This window comes from Condylura cristata, unplaced genomic scaffold, assembly GCF_000260355.1.
Source record: "Condylura cristata isolate star-nosed mole 26May11 unplaced genomic scaffold, ConCri1.0 scaffold00020, whole genome shotgun sequence".
Lineage (NCBI taxonomy): Eukaryota > Metazoa > Chordata > Mammalia > Eulipotyphla > Talpidae > Condylura > Condylura cristata.
The window spans coordinates 23,387,638-23,410,346 of record NW_004567121.1 but is presented as its reverse complement, the minus strand read 5'-3'; the positions used below and the strand labels follow the sequence as shown (position 1 = coordinate 23,410,346).

At 34.3% G+C, this 22,709-nt stretch overlaps 1 protein-coding gene across 1 annotated transcript in view; it reads left to right on the top strand.

The window, feature by feature from the left end:
* The window catches only part of BIRC6 (baculoviral IAP repeat containing 6), a 176,847-nt gene that overhangs the window by 94,575 nt on the left and 59,563 nt on the right, over positions 1–22,709 (top strand). Inside the window, exons 38-53 of the mRNA XM_004686308.2 lie at positions 1,235–1,368; positions 1,774–1,927; positions 4,872–4,988; positions 5,816–5,970; positions 6,376–6,502; positions 7,174–7,284; positions 9,234–9,367; positions 10,750–10,877; positions 12,204–12,766; positions 13,813–13,988; positions 15,390–15,486; positions 15,626–15,820; positions 16,896–17,096; positions 19,459–19,738; positions 20,848–21,104; positions 21,343–21,451. Of these exons, the coding sequence (XP_004686365.1) occupies positions 1,235–1,368; positions 1,774–1,927; positions 4,872–4,988; positions 5,816–5,970; positions 6,376–6,502; positions 7,174–7,284; positions 9,234–9,367; positions 10,750–10,877; positions 12,204–12,766; positions 13,813–13,988; positions 15,390–15,486; positions 15,626–15,820; positions 16,896–17,096; positions 19,459–19,738; positions 20,848–21,104; positions 21,343–21,451 (2,938 nt within the window). The remainder of the gene's footprint in view (positions 1–1,234; positions 1,369–1,773; positions 1,928–4,871; positions 4,989–5,815; positions 5,971–6,375; positions 6,503–7,173; positions 7,285–9,233; positions 9,368–10,749; positions 10,878–12,203; positions 12,767–13,812; positions 13,989–15,389; positions 15,487–15,625; positions 15,821–16,895; positions 17,097–19,458; positions 19,739–20,847; positions 21,105–21,342; positions 21,452–22,709) is intronic.

Here is a 22,709-nt window from a genome sequence, read left to right as displayed (position 1 = left end):
TTTTGTCTATGGTTTTCTTCCTTTTTAAAGTTACATTTTAAATTACATTTATATCTTAACATAGTCCTTTGTGGCATATATTCTTGCTTTTCAAGTCTGTTTTAGTTACTACCCTGTATATGTCTCATGCACTCCTCATTTTCAGCTGTTTATCTTAGGTCTTTATGATTTTATTTATTTTATCAAGTATTCCCTTTATCTAAAATCGACTTCCTTTTGTTAGTTACCGATGAATTGTTAATTAAGATTCAGGTAAAGCGTGCCATCTCTGCCAAGAAACTTTTCCAATCACTGCTAACAGCTTTGGAGCTTGGCCATAACACTTATGATTATTTCTTATAAAAACTTTATTGGTTTAAATATTGCACCCCCACCTTACCCTCTATTAATTTTTTAAAAAAATTGATTTATTTGTACATACAGAACTGGGGTACAGTCAGAGACGCAGGGGTGGTGAGAGAATTCACCAGAGACAGAGTTGGGTGCAAAACAGGCAGATCGACGAAGTACACTGCTGAGGGGAGCAGTAGGCAGGTCAGGAGAGGTCTGCCTCACCATGTGGGTCACCTCCCTGGTGGGGATTGAACTTGTGAAGTGGCTGTGGTTAGCTTTGTAGTGCTGTGCTTTAACCAGTTGTACCACCAGTGAGGGCTTCCCTCTGTTAATTTATTGGAGGGTAGATGTTTATTAATCTTCTCATGATCAAACCCTAGTTATAGATTTACATTTACTAGACATTCTCTAAATATATGTTGAGGTTGCATGTCGTAGAAGGCTAGTTAAGAAATGGCGACAAAAATAATTTCTAATTTGTAATAGAAAAATAAGCCAAATAGCAGTCTTAAAACTATTGTTTTCATTTAATAATGGATATCATTTCCTAGAATATTGGATGTAGTGATTTTGTATATTAGAGGTAATAAAAAGACTATTATTCTGGAAATGGTTAATGGTTATTTTTAATTGCAAAGTTTATGTAAATTCTTTCAATAAGGAGTAATCTCATGATCTTTCCCCTAGAAAACCAAATATTACTACCTTGGTGTTTGTCTTTGTATGTTAGAGAGTAATACATTTGTGTTCTTACTAATGCTTGATTGTCAAATGTAAAAATTTAAAGATATTTATATCAGTAAAATGCGATGTGCAAGTGAATAACTTTACCTATAAATAACAATATATTAAATTTTACGTTATGTACTCCACCAGTAACATAATTTCCAATTATTTGTAGGTGCTCCTCCCCTTGCCTCTTTGGAAAAGGATAAAGAAATTGATCTTGAGCTACTTCAAGATCTAATGGAAGTTGACATTGATCCCTTAGATATTGATTTGGAAAAGGATCCTCTTGCAGCCAAAGTTTTTAAGGTATGGCAAATTAAGAGTATTCTTTGCAATTATAATAATTCATCTTATAATTTTGATTTATCAAAGAGTAAAGTATCCATATCACCAAATATAATTCATTATTCAGCTTACTCAAAATGTATTAAGTTGTTATCTATACAATGCTGTTTTTACAGTACCAGTGGAGTAGCATTAAAGTACATCATTAATTAAGGATTCTATCTAGCTGCATCATTCTAAGGTATTTTTAGTAAAATGGTGTAAAATGAACACTGTTGCCACACTTCATATAAAGTATTTTTTTTGGAATTTAATGGATGGGAGACTGTTTATTTTGAGACCCTATTTGATTTTTGATCATGTAAAATGTGCCATTCTGAGCGATGAGGCAAAAACAAACTATAATTTTTCTTCCATTCTTTTAAGCCCATAAGCAGTACGTGGTATGACTATTGGGGTGCTGATTATGGCACATACAATTACAACCCTTACATTGGGGGTCTTGGAATACCTGTTGCAAAGCCACCAGCAAACACAGAGAAGAATGGATCACAGACAGTTAGTGTTTCAGTATCTCAGGGTAAGTGTCTTAAACTTAACATATGTTTTATCCCTCAAGATATTGAGTGAAATGTGTGCTATGAGAGTATCACAGATGAGCCATGAGTGACAGTCAGTGCTGTATGTCTGTTGTTTAGTTTGGAAGAGCTTCCATTTGTGGTCTGACTCTAAATTTTCAAAATTATAGGTAGCAAAATACATTCATGAATTGTGTGGAATTGCCAGCAGTTTGAGTTAATTTTGCTTTCTTTTTGTTATTAATAGACTTGTATTTTTTTTTGTGTGAACAAAATGAAAACATTGAATACTGTCTTTGCATATATATAGCTGGTACTTAAAAACATAATTTTTCCTCATATAATTGAAACAATTGCATTTGTTGAACAGTTGCAAGTATAACCCAAAGACTTGCTGATGTGATGTTAAGTTTTTGTTTTGTTTCATTTGTTTTACAAAATATATTAGTCTACATAAAGTAAATAAGAAACACATTTCAAAATCAGGAAAATAACATTACTACTAACACTCAGATTCCCATTCAAGTTTCAGCAGTTGTAACCAGTAATCATCATCTTCATCTTCTTCTTTTAAATTTATATATCTATTCACATTATTATTCATTTTAAATGTTTACTTCCCCACTCCCCCAATCATCACCAAAGTCTCCCACATTTTCCCCTCCTTACTTCCAATCCCCCTTTCTCCCCCTCCCCTGTAGTGTATCTCTAGTTCATCTCTGTTTTTGTTGTGTTTTGTGTTGTAATAATAATACAATTTTTCCTGGTAATGTTTTGTTTGTTTCTCTATATTCCTCCTATGATTGAAACTATTTGCTATTTTTCTTTTTCCTTCTTATTTATTTCACTGACCACATGATCATCTAGCTCCATCCATGTTGCTGTGAATGGCATGAGTTTATCTTTTCGATCGCTAAATAGTATTTCATTGCGTGTGCATACCATATCTTCTTGATTTCAGTCATCTAATTTTGGGCATTTGGGCTGCTTCCAGTTTGTTCCTATTGTAAATAGTGCTGCGATAAACATAGGGGTGCATGTATCCTTTTGAATTAATGTTTTTCTGCCTTTTGGGTAGATTCCCAAGAGTAGAATTACCATTTTTAGTAGTCTGAGGAATCTCCATACAATTTTTATAGCGGTTGTACCAGTGTGCAATCCCACCAGCAATGTAGGAGAGTTCCTTTTTCATCATTTCCTGGCCAACATTTGTTGTTGTTAGTTTTTTGATATGTGCAATTCTCACTTGTATGAGGTGGTAGATTACTGTTTTTGATTTGCATTTCCCTGATTGTAAGGGTGTTAAAAACACTTTTTGATATGCCTTTTGGCCATTTGCAATTCCTCTTTGGAGAAGTGTCTTTTAAGTTCTTCTGCCCATTTCTTGACTGAATTGTTTGCTTTGTTTTTGTTTATTCCTGTGAGCTCTTTGTATATCTTTGTGATCAGTCTCTTATCCATTGTATGGAGTGCAAAGATTTTTCCCGAGTCAGTAGGGTGTCTCCCCTCCTCCCCCCTTGGTTAGTGTCTCTTTTGCAGTGCAGAAGCTTTTTCGTTTTATGTAGTCCCATGTGTTTATTTTTACCTTCATTTTCTTTTCTTTGAGTGATGTATCTTTAAAGATGTGTTAACTAGTCTAATTTATGCAAAAGGGTCCATTACAAAACCATGAATTGCATTCAGTTCTCAAGTCTCCTCAGTCATTCTTTCTGACACTATTCCTTAGCATTATCTTTCAAGATGTTGATGCTCTTGCAGATTACAGGTGTTATTTTGTAGCATGTCCCTCAGTTTGAGTTTGTATGCCATGTCTACATGAGAATAGGCATGCATCTTCTGTCAGAAATGTCACAGAAAAGTAATGTTCATGTTCTCACTGCATGCTACTAGTTGGCTAGTGACTTTCATTTGTCCCTCTACTGGTGGTTTTAACTTGCATTACTTGTTGAGTAGGTATTTGCGTATCTTCTCCATTGTGAAGTTAATTTTTTCCTTCCTTATTAAAAAATTTATTGTGTGTTTATGTAGGATAGAGGGATAGCATTTGAGATTATTATTATTTTTGAAAAAGGAGTTAGTATTTCTTCTGCTTTTCTGTTTTATTCCATGCAATGTAATTTATTAAAACAATTTTTTGTTTCTCTTGAGGTCAAATGAATTAAGGTAAGAGTTACCATTTAACTGTTTTTAAGTGGTTGGTTCTTCACATTAAGTTCACTTACATTGTTACCATTATTAAAGTCAATGTTCAAATTCTGCCAGATTTTACCATTTGGATCTCCTTCAGTGCTGCCTGTTGTTTTGATTTCCCTTCCTCTTTGAGCACTTCCTTACTATCTGGCTCATTTTTTACATTCTCTTCTCCACATTGGCACACAGCCATTTCTACAATGTGAAGGATATTTCAAACAGTTTTGTCAAAGAGTGTGATTTAAATCTCAAGATTTGGCTGCTAGATATATTTGTTGCTAGGTTGGTAGATGTTTCTGTACTCTCTTGGCGGACAAATAATCATGGACAATGAGTGTGGGTGTGGGTGTCTGTATTTTGTGTATATCTACACAAAATATGTCTCTCAGTCTAGAATGATGTGAGTTCATATCTGTGCATCTTTTTGTAAGCTAATCATTTTAGTATTCTCCCTTTCATATATGTGTCTGTTTTCTCTAATCATGAGGAACTTAGTTCTCATCATCTGTGAATTACTTGCTTCCATTACCATTACTTTATTTGTTTGATCTGCCTCTCAGTATAAACCATCATGCATATCTGAATTCCTTTGTATAGATGCTGTAACTTTCTTTGACTGGTAGCCTGCTAGACTGCTGTTTCATGAAGACATTCTCTTCATCCTCTAGGTTTAGATATCAGTATTTATTATAGGAAATAGGACACATGTAATAATTATCAAATAGCATTTTTCCCCCTTCTAATTATTTTTTATAGCTTTAGATGCTCGCCTGGAAGTTGGACTCGAGCAGCAAGCAGAACTTATGTTGAAAATGATGTCTACCTTGGAAGCAGATTCTATTTTACAGGCATTAACAAATACTTCTCCTACATGTGAGTAAAATTATGATCCTTACAATATACATATGAATGATATCACTGCCTCTTTTTAAAGAAGTTTATTTATTTATGCATACAGAGCTGGGGGGGCCCAGTGGATTTACTAGAGACAGAGTAGTGAGCAGAACAGGTGGGTCTACTGAAACACTGTACTGAGAGGCGCAGCAGGAGAGACAGAACAGGTCTGCTGCGCCATATTGGGCAGGTCCAGGGCCGGGATCAGATTCATGCTGCACTAGTTGCAGATTGCTTCATATTGTTGAGACTTAAGCCTTTATGCCATCAGGGTGACCCAGATATGAATGATTTATCACTTAATTAATTTTGATGTTAGTTATCAAGGATATATTTTTAAACTTTATTTCTGGTGTGGGTCTGAGTGAGCTAAATATATTGTACCTCTTCCTTGCTAAATTCCTAAAAAAATGGAAAATAAGGATTAACAACAGATCAGGAACTTGGGGGGGGGGAACAAAGTACTTCTATCTAATGATCTTAAGTGCAATTATTTATTCTTTTGTTTTTGTGAAGTTAATGAAGTTAATGTAGCTGTCAGGGAGTTTATCGCATCATATCCTAATTAATGAAAAAGTGTTATTTTTTAAAGACTTACTTATTTATGCATCAGGTGAGAGGTGCAGGGGATATGAGAGCATTCACCAGAGACAGAGTGGAGAACAGAACAGGCAGACTGATGAAGTACACCTCTAAGGGGAACAACGGATGGGTCAGGAGAGGTCTGCCTCGCTATGTGGGTCACTTATTACTAGCTAACCTCCTGATATTTTGGGTAGAAAATCATAATTGTGTTTAATTTTCAGTATCACAGTCTCCCACTGGAACAGATGATTCACTTCTAGGGGGTTTACAAGCAGCAAACCAATCCAACCAACTTATTATACAGTTATCATCTGTCCCGATGTTAAATGTATGTTTCAACAAACTTTTTTCCATGCTTCAAGTCCATCATGTTCAGGTATGACTTAAGGAAAAGTGTTATTTTTACTTATTATTGCAGGGGTGATTTCTTTATTAGATGGAAAAAATTTGGATATACTTTGATAAGCACATTCCTAAGTGAAAGTTCATTTGTAATTTTGATTTTAAGCTTTCCTTCTTTAATTATGGTGATATATCATCTTTGGATTTAATGACTTTAATCACTCGTTTTAATGTAGAAATGCGTTTCCACTAGGTGAATTTTAATTCAGTTAAATGTTGTTTCATTAAGAGTTTTGACTTGTTAGCTTATTGAAGTAACCACACAAGTATGTGATAGAAAAATAATTTACTTATAGGAGTCATACATAACATTTTAATTTAAGTGGCACTTATTATGAAAGGTAAGTTTTTTTTCCTATTAATTTTCATTCTTTTCCAGTTGGAATCACTTCTTCAATTGTGGCTCACATTGAGTCTGAATTCTAGCTCATCTGGAAACAAAGAGAATGGGGCAGACATATTTTTATATAATGCTAATCGAATACCTGTCATTTCATTAAATCAAGGTAATATTTATTAGACTGCAAATTGTTAATGTATTATAAATAATTAGAAAGAAAATGATTATGGTAATAAATACTTTATGATTAAGTTTATAGAGTATTTTGCAATTTTTGTTCACTGACTTAATTAGGGTGAAAGAGAACTGAAAACTTATTCTGTGGATGTATTTTCAGATGCCTGTGTGCAAAAAATCTGTCTTTTTTCAAAGAATATTTTAAGTGCATTGTCTGAAAAGTTGTTATATTTGTTCATTTTGCATAACTTTTTTTTGCTTCTCAGACTGCCACAGTGCTTCTTATTTGAGCCTTGCAAGTGTCTGTTTTAGTTAGCGATTTTGTTGTAAAGTTGCTTTGCTTTTTAAATCGAGTCCTTCATACCCTGTTTTCAATTTTGTAAATTGTGAGGATTTAGAAGAGAAGATAAATTTATAGTAGTGATGCATAATTCTGTGTGTCAAGTACTGACTTTAAGATTAGCCATAAAATGTTACTTACTCTTCATGTCTCATTCACATGGATTGGAAAACTCTTTTTCATTTGTCTGTTTTAGGATTCTAGATTGCAAGTTGATTTAAAAAAAAACTCCTTTTTTAGAAAATTCTTTCATTTTTAATGCTTAGTAAATACTTAGTTATTCTGAGTAAAATCATTTTCCCATATTCTTTTTCTTATAGCATCAATAACTAGTTTTCTCACAGTGCTGGCTTGGTACCCAAATACTTTGCTTCGGACATGGTGCCTTGTCCTTCATAGTCTAACGCTCATGACAAACATGCAGCTTAATTGTAAGTTCAAAATTTTATTCCTATAAAATCTATTTGTCCTTTTAAACCTCTGTTACATGCTTTATAATCTATCATGTTCTTAAAAAATTTTTTTCTAAATATGATGTGGTTATAATTGAATATTTTTCTTCTGATCTAATCTTTTGTGCTGCTTTACTTTGAAAATGTAAATGTTCTTAGATAGCTGTCATCCTATGTTCAAATCATATTTTCCATTCTAAAAACTTAATATTACTAAAATAATTGTTCACAGTAGATATCCAGTGAATACATTTAACTGTTAATTGGTATTTTATGTTGGTTTGTTATTCTTTTTAAGTTACATTTGCAGTAAAAATGACTTATTCATTATAAGTCATTTAGAAAAGCTTTATACACTGAATAGAAAAAAGCTTTATACATGAGTAGAATTGCTTTATTTTCGGATTCTAGTCTCTTCATTCAACACCATGCTTTATTTTCATTTAATTAAAGGTAGTAAATTTTGAACCTTTTTAGACCTAAACATTTAGTGTATTTTTTTTTTTTAAATATTTATTTGTGCATACAGAATGGGGTACAGGCCAGAGGCTCAGGGGCGGCGAGAGGCTTCACCAGAGACAGAATGGGGAGCAGAACAGGTAGATGGACTAAGTACACTGCTGAGGGGAGCAGCGGGTGGGTCAGGAGAGGTCTGCCATGCCATGTGGTCACCTCCGGGGCAGGCAGGAATCGAACTCATGTGGAAGTGGCTTTAGCTGCTCAGTGCTCTGCTTTAACCGGCTGCGCCACCAGGGAGGGCCCCTAGTGTATTTTTTTTTTTTAAAGATTTATTTATTTATTTGTGCATACAGAATTGGGGTATAGGCCAGAGGTGCAGGGTTGGTGAGAGGCTTCACCTGAGACAGAGTGTGGAGCAGAACAGGCAGAACAACCAAGTACACTGCTGAGGGGAGTAGTGAGCAAGTCAGGAGAGGCCTTTAGTGCCATGTGGGTCACCTCCGTTACTGAGGATCCAACTTGCTTGGAAGTGGCTGTGGCCAGCTTGCAACCTAATCCATTGCGCCGGGGTGGGCCCCCATTTAGTGCTTTTTAAAAAAAATACATATTTTTATGGTTCCCACAGTTAGTAAGTTATTCTCCTGTAGTGTCTTCTGCAGTACTTGTTGGTTTTTCTTTTCACATTTATTTATGGATTTCTTAAGATTGTTGTGAGATAGGGATGAAGTTCATATTGGAGTATAAGGACTAACCATTTATGAATTAAAATGTTCATTTTTTTTTTCTGTAGAATATGACAACAGGTGGTAGATTTCATTCCCTATTCTATTTAGAGCTAATTTTGTTAACTAGAGGGCTCTGTTAAATTGATAAGTATAGTAATTTAAATCACTGTCATCATAAGATAATTTTTTCATTTGAAATTTATTTTGTAAAAATGTGATCTAAAGAATCACTATATGATACTTAAGGATAGATTTAACTAAAGATACTTAAGGTAGATTTAACTTCAATTAGATACTATTGTTGTTGGCCTGTATATCAATTAACAGAAACATTCTTTTTTCAGCTGATTTGTACAAATGAATAATTGACTATTCATGAATTTATCTTAGAAAACTGGGTTAATATTTACTTGTAAAGTAGATAGGTGATTATTTTTAGAATGGAGGGGTAGTTACTTAGACTAAGCTCATCAAAAAGACATTAAACATTTTTTTCTTTGTCATTTTGTATACTAGTTAAGATGTATATTAAACTGTATTTTTTACAGTTGCATTAGGAGACAGGAGATCTGAGCTAGATCAGTATAAAAAAAGAGTCTCAAGCAATACAATAGAGATTCAGAATCTTGTAAAGACAGACTCTTAGGAATAAGTAATTTTTCTTGAAACTGAACATTGTTTTGAATACTGTATTCTCACTGACCCAGGTTCCATGTGCTCAGAGCTCTTTTAAAATTTTTACAGCTGGTTCCAGCAGTGTCATTGGAACTCAGGAGAGTACTGCCCATCTGTTGGTTTCAGATCCAAACCTGATTCATGTGCTAGTGAAATTTCTTTCTGGGACTAGTCCACATGGAACAAATCAACATAGTCCACAGGTATATGACTTTGAAAGCTAACACTTGTGGCAGATCAGGACTGTTGAATTAAATGTTGTATCTTTAAGCAACTAATTAATTTCTACATATGTAAAATTTTTATTGCTAAATTACTAAATGATAATGTGTATCATTGGAATAAAATATTTTGAATACTATGTAATAACTATACTAAAACTGAATTTTAAAAGGTAGTAAGTTTCTTTTGGATTTTTATGTAGATAATACACTTTTGGCATTAATTTTGGATAACTTAAAATGCTGATAAAAACTAAAAGTAAAAAAAAAAACCTAAAAGTCAGGGAAGCAATTCATTACATTTGTAATAACAATAGTTAAACAGGTTAATAAATTACCATGTTTCATGATTTCTACAATCAAGTTTGAGAATTCACCTAGTTGATCATTTTATATTATTAAATATTTTGTTTACCAAAAAGTAACAGAACTTATGCTGCATTTTTTTTTTCTGGACCCCCTCCTCCCCAGAGTTTTATTGTCAAATTAGGATCAAATGAAATAATACGTAGAAGGGTTAGCAAGCATTTTAAGCATAGTCTGTGATTTTCAGTTATTCTTTCATTGATGAGATAGAAATTTGTGAAAGTAATTCAATATGAATGGGTATGGGATGTGTGTGTGTGTGTGTGTGTGTGTGTGTGTGTTTTAAGCTCTCCTTTCACCCCTTGTTTACTTTAGTACTGCTCTTCTATTTTTTTGACGTATTGATTTTGTTGTGGGTCTCTTAATCTGTCTCAATCTGACTTGTTTTGTTCTGTAATGGAAGAGTTAATAGGTTCTCTAAGAATCAGTGAAATGTTCTTTCTATATTTGAACAAGTTACAGAGATATTTCTTGTGTCCTTCATACAAGTTTTTTTTTTTTTTTTAAGTTTATTTATTTATGTGTATGCAAGAGTTGGATTTTATAGAAAGACTGGGAGCAGAACTGGCGGATCTACTGAAATGCACTGCTAAGGGGAGCATTGGACCAGACAGGAGTGGTTTGCTGAGCCATGCGGGCCAGCTCCCTGGCTGGGCATTGTACTCATGCTGCAGTCACTGCCAATAGCTTATTCATTGTGCTGAGACTTAACCCCTTGCACCACCAGTGAGGCCCTTTTTGATATTAATTTAAATAAACATAGTATAAGATTCTGTAAACCATACTTGAAAAATGAAAGTAGAATCTCTAATGTTCAATATAAAGCAAATAGATCAACACCTAAGAAATTTATTGGTTTTCTATCACTGTAGTATTTTTTGTTTTGGATGAAAAGTTCTAATAGTACAATGTATGACTTAACATTTGCTAGTTTTTAAATGAAAAGTCTGTGAATGGTATCAGTAAACAATTTTCATTGAAGTTTTATTTCTTGTCAGGTTGGCCCAACAGCCACACAAGCTATGCAAGAATTTCTTACCCGATTACAAGTGCATCTTTCTTCAACCTGTCCTCAGATATTCAGTGAATTTTTGCTCAAATTGATTCATATACTATCAACAGAAAGGTAAATTTGAAAATATGCATATACATTTCCTAATGTAGAGCTAGTATGTAATTTTTCAAACTCTCCCTTAACCTTTTTTTTTTAAAAATTATATAAGAACAATATAAGCAGTGGAATAGCATAAATTAAGGATTTTTTTAATTTCCTGATTTTTTTAAATTTAATTTTGTGTATCTAAGGTCCTGGAACACTCTGTAGTATAAAAGGAATAAAGTATGTCAGAACTCTGCTTGCTGTTAGTGGTTTCATAGCTTAGTTACTATAAACCTTTCATGTGGAATTTACTTTAAAACTGTTTAAATTGTTCTGAGATACAGATAGAGTTAGAACTGCCACTAGTGATGATGCTATTTGAGGGCTCTTTTCTCTAGTGCCTAATGCATAGTGTTTTTTTCCCCAGCCCCAATTCTCTGGTAATGACACCAATTGGTATCCTACAATTAATCCTATTTGGACACCAGCTGTAGTTAGCATTAGATTCACAGGTTTATGTACTCAGTATCACAATGCTACCCTCACTTCAGGGGGCATTTCTAAATCCTAGATTTGCATATTACTTACACTTGTGTCCAAATTGGTAATGAATTGGTTACTATTTTGTTGTCAAGTATGTAAGTCAGGGATAGCCAAATGGAATTCATTTATAGGGCATAGTATGTGGTGGTCATGGTGATGGTGAAGGTAAGTTATCTGTGGGCAGGTTTTAATACCAAGGGTTCTGTGTTATCACCCTTGGATACTTAGCATCTAACACTTTGTTACATATTTTTGCTGAACTATTAGCATGCTATGTTGCCAGTATCTTCTCTTCCCAGCTCTACCACAGAAAAACCAGTGCTTGCATTCTATCTCATTGAACATACCATCTTTTTATGGAGCTCAGACTTTTTGATTACCCGTGATGTCAGCTCTGACGGGTTCAGAAATATGACGGCTTTATAATTATTTGGCTTTTTGATGTTAGTTGGGGGATGATATTCCTACTTTTCTATGTTTAAGGCATAAAGAGAACTTGAAGTTACTCAGTTTTGATACAAGAACTATTGTTTGGATCCTAATTTTTGAAAAATGAAAATCAGTTGTGTTTGAAGATGTGGCAAACCAGAGGTCATTGTGTTATGAGGAGTGCCTTGTGATACCGAAATTTTTTTAGATTTAGAGTTATCTCTTTGACTTATCTGTCATTTTGTTTATTATTTGGAAGGGTAGTAATTTTTGCTTTTGTACCAAATGGTGGCATAATAAGTCAGGAAGACTTCAAGATGAAATAATTAATAACAGGAAATTATGCTGTTGAGTTTATGATTTTCTCTCTTTATTTTTCAGGGGTGCTTTCCAGACTGGTCAAGGACCTCTTGATGCCCAAGTAAAGCTCTTAGAATTCACTCTGGAGCAGAATTTTGAAGTTGTTTCAGTTAGTACTATTTCTGCAGTGATAGAGTCTGTCACCTTTTTAGTACACCACTATATTACTTGTTCAGACAAAGTCATGTCTCGAAGTGGATCAGATAGCTCGGTGGGTGCTCGAGCATGTTTTGGGGGACTCTTTGCCAACCTCATTCGCCCAGGTGATGCAAAAGCAGTTTGCGGTGAAATGACAAGAGATCAACTCATGTTTGATTTGTTAAAACTGGTCAACATTTTAGTACAGTTGCCTCTTTCAGGCAATAGGGAATATAGTGCAAGAGCACCTGCGACTGCCAATACGACAGACAGCGTCTCGGATGAAGAAAAAGTCTCAGGGGGCAAAGACGTCAGTGGAAGCAGTAGTAGTGTTCACGGATCACCTGCATATGTTGCTGACTTGGTATTAGCCAACCAGCAGATAATGAGTCAGATTCTGTCAGCCCTGGGCCTGTGTAATAGCAGTGCCATGGCAATGATAATTGGTAGGTATTATTAAGGCTCATAGTTTACTTGTTTTTCTTTTTACCTTAGTGTAAAGCTGCTTTGTTATAAACTTAGCAAGAATAAACTTGAGTAGTGAACACTTCTATATGACTACTTCAAGAGATAGTGAAATTGAAATAAGAAATTTTGCATGAATTTTTAAATGTTGTATTCTTTTAATTAATCTGACGTTGTGACAAAATCTGTTCCTGATATATTTTTGTTGCATTTCTCTTTGTAAGGGGAGGAGAAATCATTTTTTGATAGGCGGGGAGTTTGGAGTGTTCTAAAGTAGAATTACAGAATAGCACGTATTTTTTTTTTCCTTGTTGATAGATAGCCTGATTTTCCTTAATTCCATAATTAGCTGTAATCAAAGTATCTCATGTAAAAAGGAATTTGTAAAACATGCTCTACTGATTGTTAGGATAAAATTTTAGTTTCTAGGTATATGTATATCTGTTTTTCTTCACAATCTCTAACTTTCAAAGGCCTTAATGTTGTAAAGCAAAGAAGCAGTTACCACATATTTACATGGAAAATATTTGATCTTTCCTAGAACCACAAAATAACCTACATATCATATCAAATAACACATAAACCCCAAAATAACACTGACCATATTAACAGTCGGATAATAACCACATAGTGTGTGAAGGAATGCCCAGCAAGAGAGCTTGGTGGTACTACTCTCGCTGTTCTGGATTCATGCAGTCCCTGTAACAGCAGCTGGGAAATACGTGCTAAATGCTGTTTTTGCCGTTTACCCTTTGATTTAAAAGTATATACCTTCTGCAGATTTCCTTTTGTTAGCAAAAACAGGTACTAATGTAGATCTTTTCATAGAAGTGAAGTGGTGTAACACGAGCTTTTGAAAAGCCCTGGTCACTTGTTTCACCTTATGTAGATAACTTATGTATTGTTGGAGTCGTTTTTGCGTGTGTGTGGGCTGGGGGGCAGGGGATTTGGCTATTAAACCTCTTAATTTTAATAATGGCTTTTAATTCTACACTTTAAAAATATGTAATCTTTTTATTTAAACTAGGGGCAAGTGGATTACATCTCACTAAACATGAAAACTTTCATGGTGGACTAGATGCGATATCAGTTGGGGATGGATTGTTTACCATACTGACAACCCTTAGTAAAAGATCTTCTACAGTTCACATGATGCTTCAGCCAATTTTAACCTACATGGCCTGTGGATATATGGGTAGACAAGTAAGTTCAAACCAGCAACAACTGCAATAACTTTAACTTGTTTCTGGCAACTGAGTAGAACATTGTATAAGGACAGAGATAGAGTATTCATATCAAATGTTAGAAAATGAACAATACCAGTAGGTTAAAGCAATAGATTATTAAGGGAAGTTGGAGAGTGAAGTGTCCTTGAATTGATACTGTCAAAATCATTATAGTGATTTAAAGATAAAATATTTAACATTTTAGATTTTTTCCCTGAGAAATAAGTATTTTTTTCCTAAAATATAGTAGTTGAATAAAAAAACATTCTCTGTTGATACTACTTTTGATAATTTAATGTGTTTTTTCAGGCTAATGTTTTCTTTCAGTTAAAAGGGGTAAGGGTAAAAGGAAAAACAGATTAGATTATTATTACTTTATATATATATATTTTGAAATTATATGGAAATCTTATTTTAACTTCAGGTCCATTTATAATTTCATATATGTAGATTGTGAAACAACTTCTGAAGGAGTCTTTTTCTTAAATATCTGTTGCATGTATAGATTGATTAGAAGGTACAATTTGAGATGGATCTATTTTTAAATAAGATTTGTCTAGTGGAAAACCAAATAAAAGCATATTAAGATAGGTAAAGACAGTTTCCTTAAAAATTACTCTGAGTTCAGAGAAGTCATTTAACTTTCTGACTTAGAGAAGAGTTATTAAGTTATTTTGACATATATTTGTATTTAGCAATTCATTATAATAAGGATTATTTTATTTTATTTTATTTTTTTAGAAGATTTATTTATTTGTTCATACAGAACTGGGGTACAGGCCAGAGGCTCAGGGGCGGTGAGAGGCTTCACCAGAGACAGAGTGGGGAGCAGGACAGGCAGATAGACAAAGTACACTGCTGAGGGGAGCAGTGGGCGGGTCAGGAGAGGTCTGCCACACCATGTGGTCACCTCCGGGGCAAGTGGGAATCGAACTCATGCGGAAGCAGCTTCAGATTCTCAGTGCTGTGCTTTAGCCCACTGCGCCACCAGGGAGGGCCATAAGGATTATTTTTAAAAAGATTTATTTACTATTTATGCCAGAGGTACTGGGGTGGTGAGAGGAGTCACCAGAGACAGAGTAGGGAGCAAAACAGGCAGACTGATGAAATACACTGCTGAGGGAGGGGAGCAGAGGGCAAGATAGAAGAAGTCTGTAGTGCCATGTTGGTCACCTCCGGAATGGGGATCGAACTCATACTGAAGTGTCTTTAGCTTCTTAGTGCTGTGCTTTAATCTGCTGCACCATCAGGGAGGGCCCAGATTATTTTTTGACAGTTACCTGTAATAGACTGTTACATTCAACAAGAAATTTAGTTGTCCCAGTTCACAAGAAATAGTTACTATTATATAATTAAAATGTATATTTATATTTTTTAGGGCTCTCTTGCAACTTGCCAATTATCTGAACCTTTATTGTGGTTTATTTTGAGAGTATTGGATACCAGTGACGCCTTGAAAGCATTCCATGATATGGGTAAGATACAATTCTAAAACCGTCATTTAATTATAATTATGTGCTGGTGTTTTGTGTCCTCAGTAATTTATAATTTGAAAATTCATTATGTCTTAACTATCTAAAGATAACTTTCATTTTGTATTCTTTGTAAATTTAGGTGGTGTTCAGCTTATTTGCAACAACATGGTTACTAGTACAAGGGCTATTGTAAACACTGCAAGAAGTATGGTATCAACTATTATGAAATTTCTTGACTCTGGTCCAAATAAAGCTGTTGACAGCACTTTGAAAACAAGAATACTAGCTTCTGAGCCTGACAATGCAGAAGGGATCCATAACTTTGCTCCCTTGGGTAAGAGCCATTAAGTATGAATTAATGTAATATGAACTTATATAGTTTATTAGTTGTTATGAATCACAGTTGCCAAAATCCATTGTTCATGTTATATTTTAATTACAACTTTATAGATAGTAGTGCTTACAGTGCTCTGATTAGAAACAAATTTTTAATAGTTCTTTTGAAATCAAGTTTGTCTTTATTTTTGAGTTGAAATAGAAACACAATTTATGAAAATAATAGAAAATTTCTTAATTAAGTCAATTTTTACTGTGAATGTCAGTGTGATTAAAGGACTTCTTTCTTACTGAATAATTTTTTTCTCTGTAAGAAGCTTCAGATTTAGATAAGTACTCTTTTTTTTTTTCTTCTGGTTTACATAATTTCTTTATATATTTTTTTCCTATTTCCAACTCATGAATGTTGACAACTTAGAATAATGTGATTATTGTTAAGTTGATGGATGTTATTAGACATTGTTTTCTACTTATCATTGCAGAATTACTGTACTAGATTTGCTTTTTACTGCTTTAATTTTCATTTGACATGTGAGTATAAAGAAATCAGGCAGCAGTTAACATGATCTTGCCACCATGTCTCTTAACTGGATGTTTTGTAAATATTGTGACAAATAATGTTGTGCTTGCTGAGTACATTCATAACACCAGACACTCAGTTTTATTTTATATATTTTTTACATCATTCTTCATTTTGGTACAGTGTATGCTCTCAGGTGTTGTACCTGTAAAATTCCTACCACCACCAATTCACCCGTGCACCGTCAACCATAGCCCCTTATTCCTTCCCACCCCTATTCTGATTCTCTTCCTTCTCCTCCTCTGCAGAATGTCTCTGATTTATGGTTGCCTGTTGATTTTGATGTTTAATTTATTATAGTTTACTTTTTTTCGTGATTCTCTGTTTGATTCTTCTACTTTACTCCTATAAATGAAAGCATCCATTGTTTCTTGTTTACTTTCTGGCTTATTTCATTGAAACTCTCATACCTTTAATTTTGCTGATATAATTACGGTTTGAATAGTTTTGATGCCTTACTGTGTTTTTCTTTTATTTAAAATATCGTTCATAGGTACAATCACATCTAGCAGTCCTACTGCTCAACCAGCTGAGGTGCTTTTACAGGCTACACCGCCCCATAGAAGAGCTCGTTCTGCTGCTTGGTCCTACATCTTTCTGCCTGAGGAGGCTTGGTGTGACCTTACAATACATCTTCCAGCAGCAGTGCTTCTTAAAGAGATTCATATCCAACCTCACCTTGCATCTCTTGCTAGTGAGTTATACTTTTGTGAATAAGCAGCATGGAAATAATCTGCACTATTGAAGCACTTAAAATTTAGAAAAATATTTAACAAGTTGGTGATACACTTTCAAACAATTCCAGATTGCTTAATTTTGAAGTTTTTAGTATAATATTTAATATTAACCAGATCACTTCTCATCAAATGATTTGCATGGTTATTCCCTCAGATAAAAAGATTGTTAAAACCCAAACAAGTATATTCTAATGATATATTACTGTGCTTCTACCTCCCTCTGCCCCTTGTATTTATGAAGTCATACATAGGGTTAAGGTCAAATGAGTTTGTTTACACAACCATAGATAACAGTTTTAGTGTTATTAGCTCAGTCCTCACCTATAATATGAAATTATCAAAGATTTGTCCTTTCCCACCATAAGATAATCTATAAATAATTTTTATTGTGGTATTTTGAAGTTATTATTTTGAATATATGAGTGTTATTTTTAAATTTTGTAATACTTTGGGGTCATTTATTTGATGCTTTGTATTGAATAAAATATTGAAGAAATTATAGAATTATTCATGAAGAAATATTAAAAACTTTTCCATTTTTGATGACCCCTGTTTCTTTGAGTATAAAGTTTTTGCAGAATTATTAAAATTGTTGTATTATTGCTATCAAATGTCATTAATTAGATGAAGAAGTTTAGGAAATTTAATAGCTTCCTGTCATAGTTAGAAGAATAAATTTTTAATTTATTTGCAAGATTAGATTATTATACTCTAGTTATCAAATCCATGCTGTTTAGATAAACAGATAGGATGAAAGCAACTAAATGCAGTTACATCCAATGTAAGTTAAGCTCTAAAAGAAAGAAGAAATTTTATTTGAAGAATAAGTGAATCATATAAATACCAACTTTGAAGTGTGATTGAATTTAAATGCTCATGTATTTGAGAACAATATTAGGCGAATACTGTTCATTTAAAAAACAATAATTGAATATTCCCCTAGTGTGCATGTACTTAACAAGACATTTTGATTTTATTACTGGATTAGAGTGGCAATTGAAGAAAAATGTATTTCAGTGGAAAAAGTTTTTAGAATTACACTTGAACTTGAATAGAAATACACCATTTGTTTATGTGTGAATTTGGATTAATCTCTTTAACTGTCAACCTGTGTAATGATGAATGGTATTTATCTCAGTGCTATGAAGATAAGAGTTGATGTAACTTGTCAAGTTCATTATAAATCTAGAATGTAATTGGCATACAGTAATGGTCTTCAGTCTCATTTAAGATTTGAAATTAAAGTCAAAAGTCAAATGTTACTTTTGATAGACACATTTGATTATATTAACTTCATATTTTATTATATAGGAGAAAATAATTTTATAGCAGATTGGCCATTTGTATTATTTTGGGCCTCATTGAATTTTAACAGGAAATGATTTAAAAAAAAAGTCTAGGTGTTTGATAAAATTTTGAAAGGAAAACAAATTAGAGGCACAAACAATTTCTTAACTCTCTTTAAAATCAGTGCAGTAGGGCCCTCTCTGGTGACTCAAGGGGTTAGGATGCAGCACTGCAAGCTGGCAGCAGCTGCTTCAATGTGAGTTCGATCCCCGGCCCTGGACATGATGGCAGACCTCTCCTGACCGGCCTGCTGTTCCCCTCAGCATTGTACTGCATTGATCTGCCTGTTCTGCTCCCCATTCTGTCTCTAGTGAAGTCTCTCACTGCCCCTGCACCTCTGATTTGTACTCCAGTTCTGTATTAATAAATAAATCTTAAAAAAATAAATTAATAAATAACAATCAGTGTAATATGGTAGTGGTCAGATGATGGGTTGATGAGAAAACATCTTTTTTTTTTTAAAAACATTTATTTCTGCATACAGAACTGGGGTACAGGCCAGAGGTGCAGGGATGGTGAGAGCATTCACCGGAGACAGATTGGGGAGTAGAACAGGCAAATCGACGAAGTACACTGCTGAGGGCAACAGTGGGCGGGTCAGGAGATGTCTGCCACTCCCTGTGGGACACCTTCCTGGCCAGGAATTGAACCTATGAAGTGGCTTTGGCTAGTTTCATAATGCTGTGCTTTAACCTGTTGCACCACCAGGGTGTGTTGTTAGATATTTTTTAAGTGTAGTTTTTATTTTATTGTGGATTTCATATTTTTTTGGACTGTAACTCCAGAATCATGTATCATGAAAGTGATGGAATATGATTTGGTATTTAGGTTTAATTTTATGATTAAATGTAACGGAATATATATTTATGTAAATAAATAAGAATGAAAGATGTTGATTTACTCATTTTTACTAAACTATGACATTTGTTTAACTTACTATTATAGTAATTGTTGAATTATTTCTTACTACAGCCTGCCCATCTTCAGTCTCTGTTGAAGTCAGTGCAGATGGGGTAAATATGCTGCCTTTGTCTACCCCTGTTGTCACAAGTGGTCTGACCTACATAAAAATTCAGCTTGTGAAGGCTGAAGTAGCTTCTGCTGTCTGCCTTAGACTCCATCGTCCACGAGATGCCAGCACATTAGGCCTTTCACAGATTAAATTACTGGGCCTCACTGCTTTTGGTACTACTTCTTCAGCAACAGTTAACAATCCCTTCCTTCCATCTGAAGATCAGGTATCCAAAACAAGGTATGTGTTCTCATTCTTAAAAAAAAAAAAAGCTTGCTCTAAAATTACTCTATTGTTTCTTTTTCTGTGTATGTTTTAGGAAGTTCGTTGATTCATAGATATGAATACTATATCATATTTGGGTATTTTAGAGAAAAGAATTTTGTAGTAGCAGAATCCTGAGGCTAATTTATATAGAATTTATTGTGGTATGAGTTCGCCTTCAAGGGGTTGCAGTCTAATGTAATAATTCCTGAATTTTTGTTGTAGTCAATTCTAGATCATACAGTGGTTTATAGTGCTAGACATTTAATCTTATATATGGTAATTCCTAAATGCTAGCCAGCAGAATAGTCATATTTAAATCATAAAAACTATCCAAACAATGATTTATATTTATCCATGAGTTTGTTTTGATGTCTTCAAATTTTTTAGGCTGATTCTATTGGAAGTTTTTGAAGCAAATATTAGAATTTCTTTCTTATACTTAAATTGCCATGAGTTTCTGGTTTTGGAAGTCTACATTCTATACAGTTCATACATGAATACATACAAATTCATACATGTACACACATTTCTTGGCCAGTTGAAATACAATGCAAGCCCTCAGTTCCTAAATGCGATTAGCACATAAGTATTTTTGTTATGTGTTGGGGAAAGTTATTATGTGTTTAAGTTTTTTAGGATCTTGTAATATTCTAATAAAACTTATTTTTCTAGGGTTTTTTTTTTTTTTTCTTTTCTTTTTCATACAAGAACTGGGGTATAACACAGAGTTGTGGGGTCTGAAAGTATTTACCAGAGACAGAATGGGGAGCAGAATGGGCAGTTCTACTGAAAACACTGCTGAAGGTATCAGCAGGCCACACTGGAGAGGTTTGCTGCACCATATGGGTCAGCTCTTTGGTTGGGAATCAAACTCATGCTCCGGTCGCTGGTGATAGCTTGATAGTGCTGTGACTTAACTCCTTTTGCCACCAGGGAGGGCACTACAACTTTTTCTTTTTAACATAAATTGGTGCTATTACAAAACACAGCATAGTAATCTAGAGGACATTTTGTTTTTCTCCTGAAATAGTGTGAGCAACTCAAATTTACCATGTAAGCTTTTTTCCTGTTGTGTATTTCAGCATTGGATGGTTACGGTTATTACATCATTGCCTTACTCACATAAGTGATCTGGAAGGAATGATGGCAAGCGCAGCTGCACCTACTGCTAATCTGCTACAGACTTGTGCTGCCTTATTGATGTCTCCGTACTGTGGCATGCATTCCCCTAATATTGAAGTTGTGCTTGTAAAGATAGGACTGCAGTCCACTAGAATTGGCCTGAAGCTGATAGACATTCTTCTGAGAAACTGTGCTGCATCAGGCAGTGATCCTGCAGGTGACAATTAACTTTGCTATTTAACTTGTACTTAATTGCAAAGGACTTGTGAGTTGAATGTTGTATTTGTGATTAATTTTGTCCCTGAAATTAATTTCAGTTAGATTTCATTATCTTTAGAATTTATTGTGGTTTTCAAGACTTACTTTTAGTGAATAATTTAAACTTAAATTGAGTATTTCTTCCCTTCCTGTTTGCTTATTTAACAAACTTTTAATTTTAATTTTTCTGTTGCAAGATTTGAATAGCCCCTTACTTTTTGGAAGACTGAATGGACTCTCTTCTGACTCTACAATAGATATTCTTTACCAGCTTGGAACTACTCAGGATCCTGGAACAAAAGACAGGTATATGATAATATCATTTTTTATCACTTAAGAACATACATATACACAATCACACAGTGTTGAATGTTACTTGTAATTTGTTACAAATAATAGTGCTGTGCATATATATGTAGTATAATTTTGATAATTAAAATTTTCATTTTGATTCTTGTTATTACTGGTTATTTATAATATTGATTGCTTTCATTAGCTTTTCTACCTTCTTTCTCCTGCTTCCTCCCATAGCATGAAATCCTATCATACCAAGTAAATATGTGAACATTTCAGTGAAATAGTGATCTTCATTATAAATAACTTTATATAAGTTTTACTAACAGTTCTTCCTAGTGCCTCCTACCTCAGAATTGATCAGGGTTCCAAATAGTTGAAACCTGCTTGTGTTGATTAATTTTTTTTTAAAGATTTATTTAGTTATTCATACAGAACTGGGATACAGGCCAGAGATGCGGAGGGTGAGAGGATTCACCAGAGACAGAGTGGGATGTGCAGAACAGGCAGATCGAAGAAGTACACTGCTGAGGGGAGCAGCGGGCGGGTCAGGAGAGGTCTGCCACGCCATGTGGTCATCTCCGGGGCAGGCGGGAATCGAACTCATGTGGAAGTGACTCAAGCCTCTTAGTGCTGTGCTTTAAACCACTGTGCCACCAGGGAGGGCCTAATTTTTTTTTTTAAAGTTTATTTTTTTATGCATACAGAACTGGGTTGCAGGGCAGAGGTGCACGAGTGGTGAGAGGATTCACCAGAGACAGTGTGGGGAGCAGAACAGGTAGATTGATAGGGTAGAGTGCTGAGGGGAGCAATGGGCGAGTTAGGAGAGGTCTGCCACGCCATGTGGGTCACCTCTGGGGCTGGGGATCGAACTCGTTCTGAAGCAGCCAAGTTTAGCTTGCAGTCCTGCGCTTTAGCCTTTTGCGACACCTAGTGTTGATAAATTTTTAAGGAACAGTGTTAATGATGTGTATCAGAAGAACATATTTATGGAGTGCTGACTATAAATAATATAAACATGCCATATGTCAGAGATATAAACATGCCATATGTCAGAGATTTTATTTTAGGTGCTATAATTTAATATTTTGATGAAATTTTTTATGAGATCTTTTTATTATTTTAATGATTTCTGATTTCATTATTTATTACATCATTGGTTTTAGGGTGGGTACATAGTCATTTTATAGGTTATTACTGAGTAAGCACTATATGACTGTCCCTGTGCTAGATAACAAAGAGGCCACATTAACTAAGTCTGGCTTTGTGC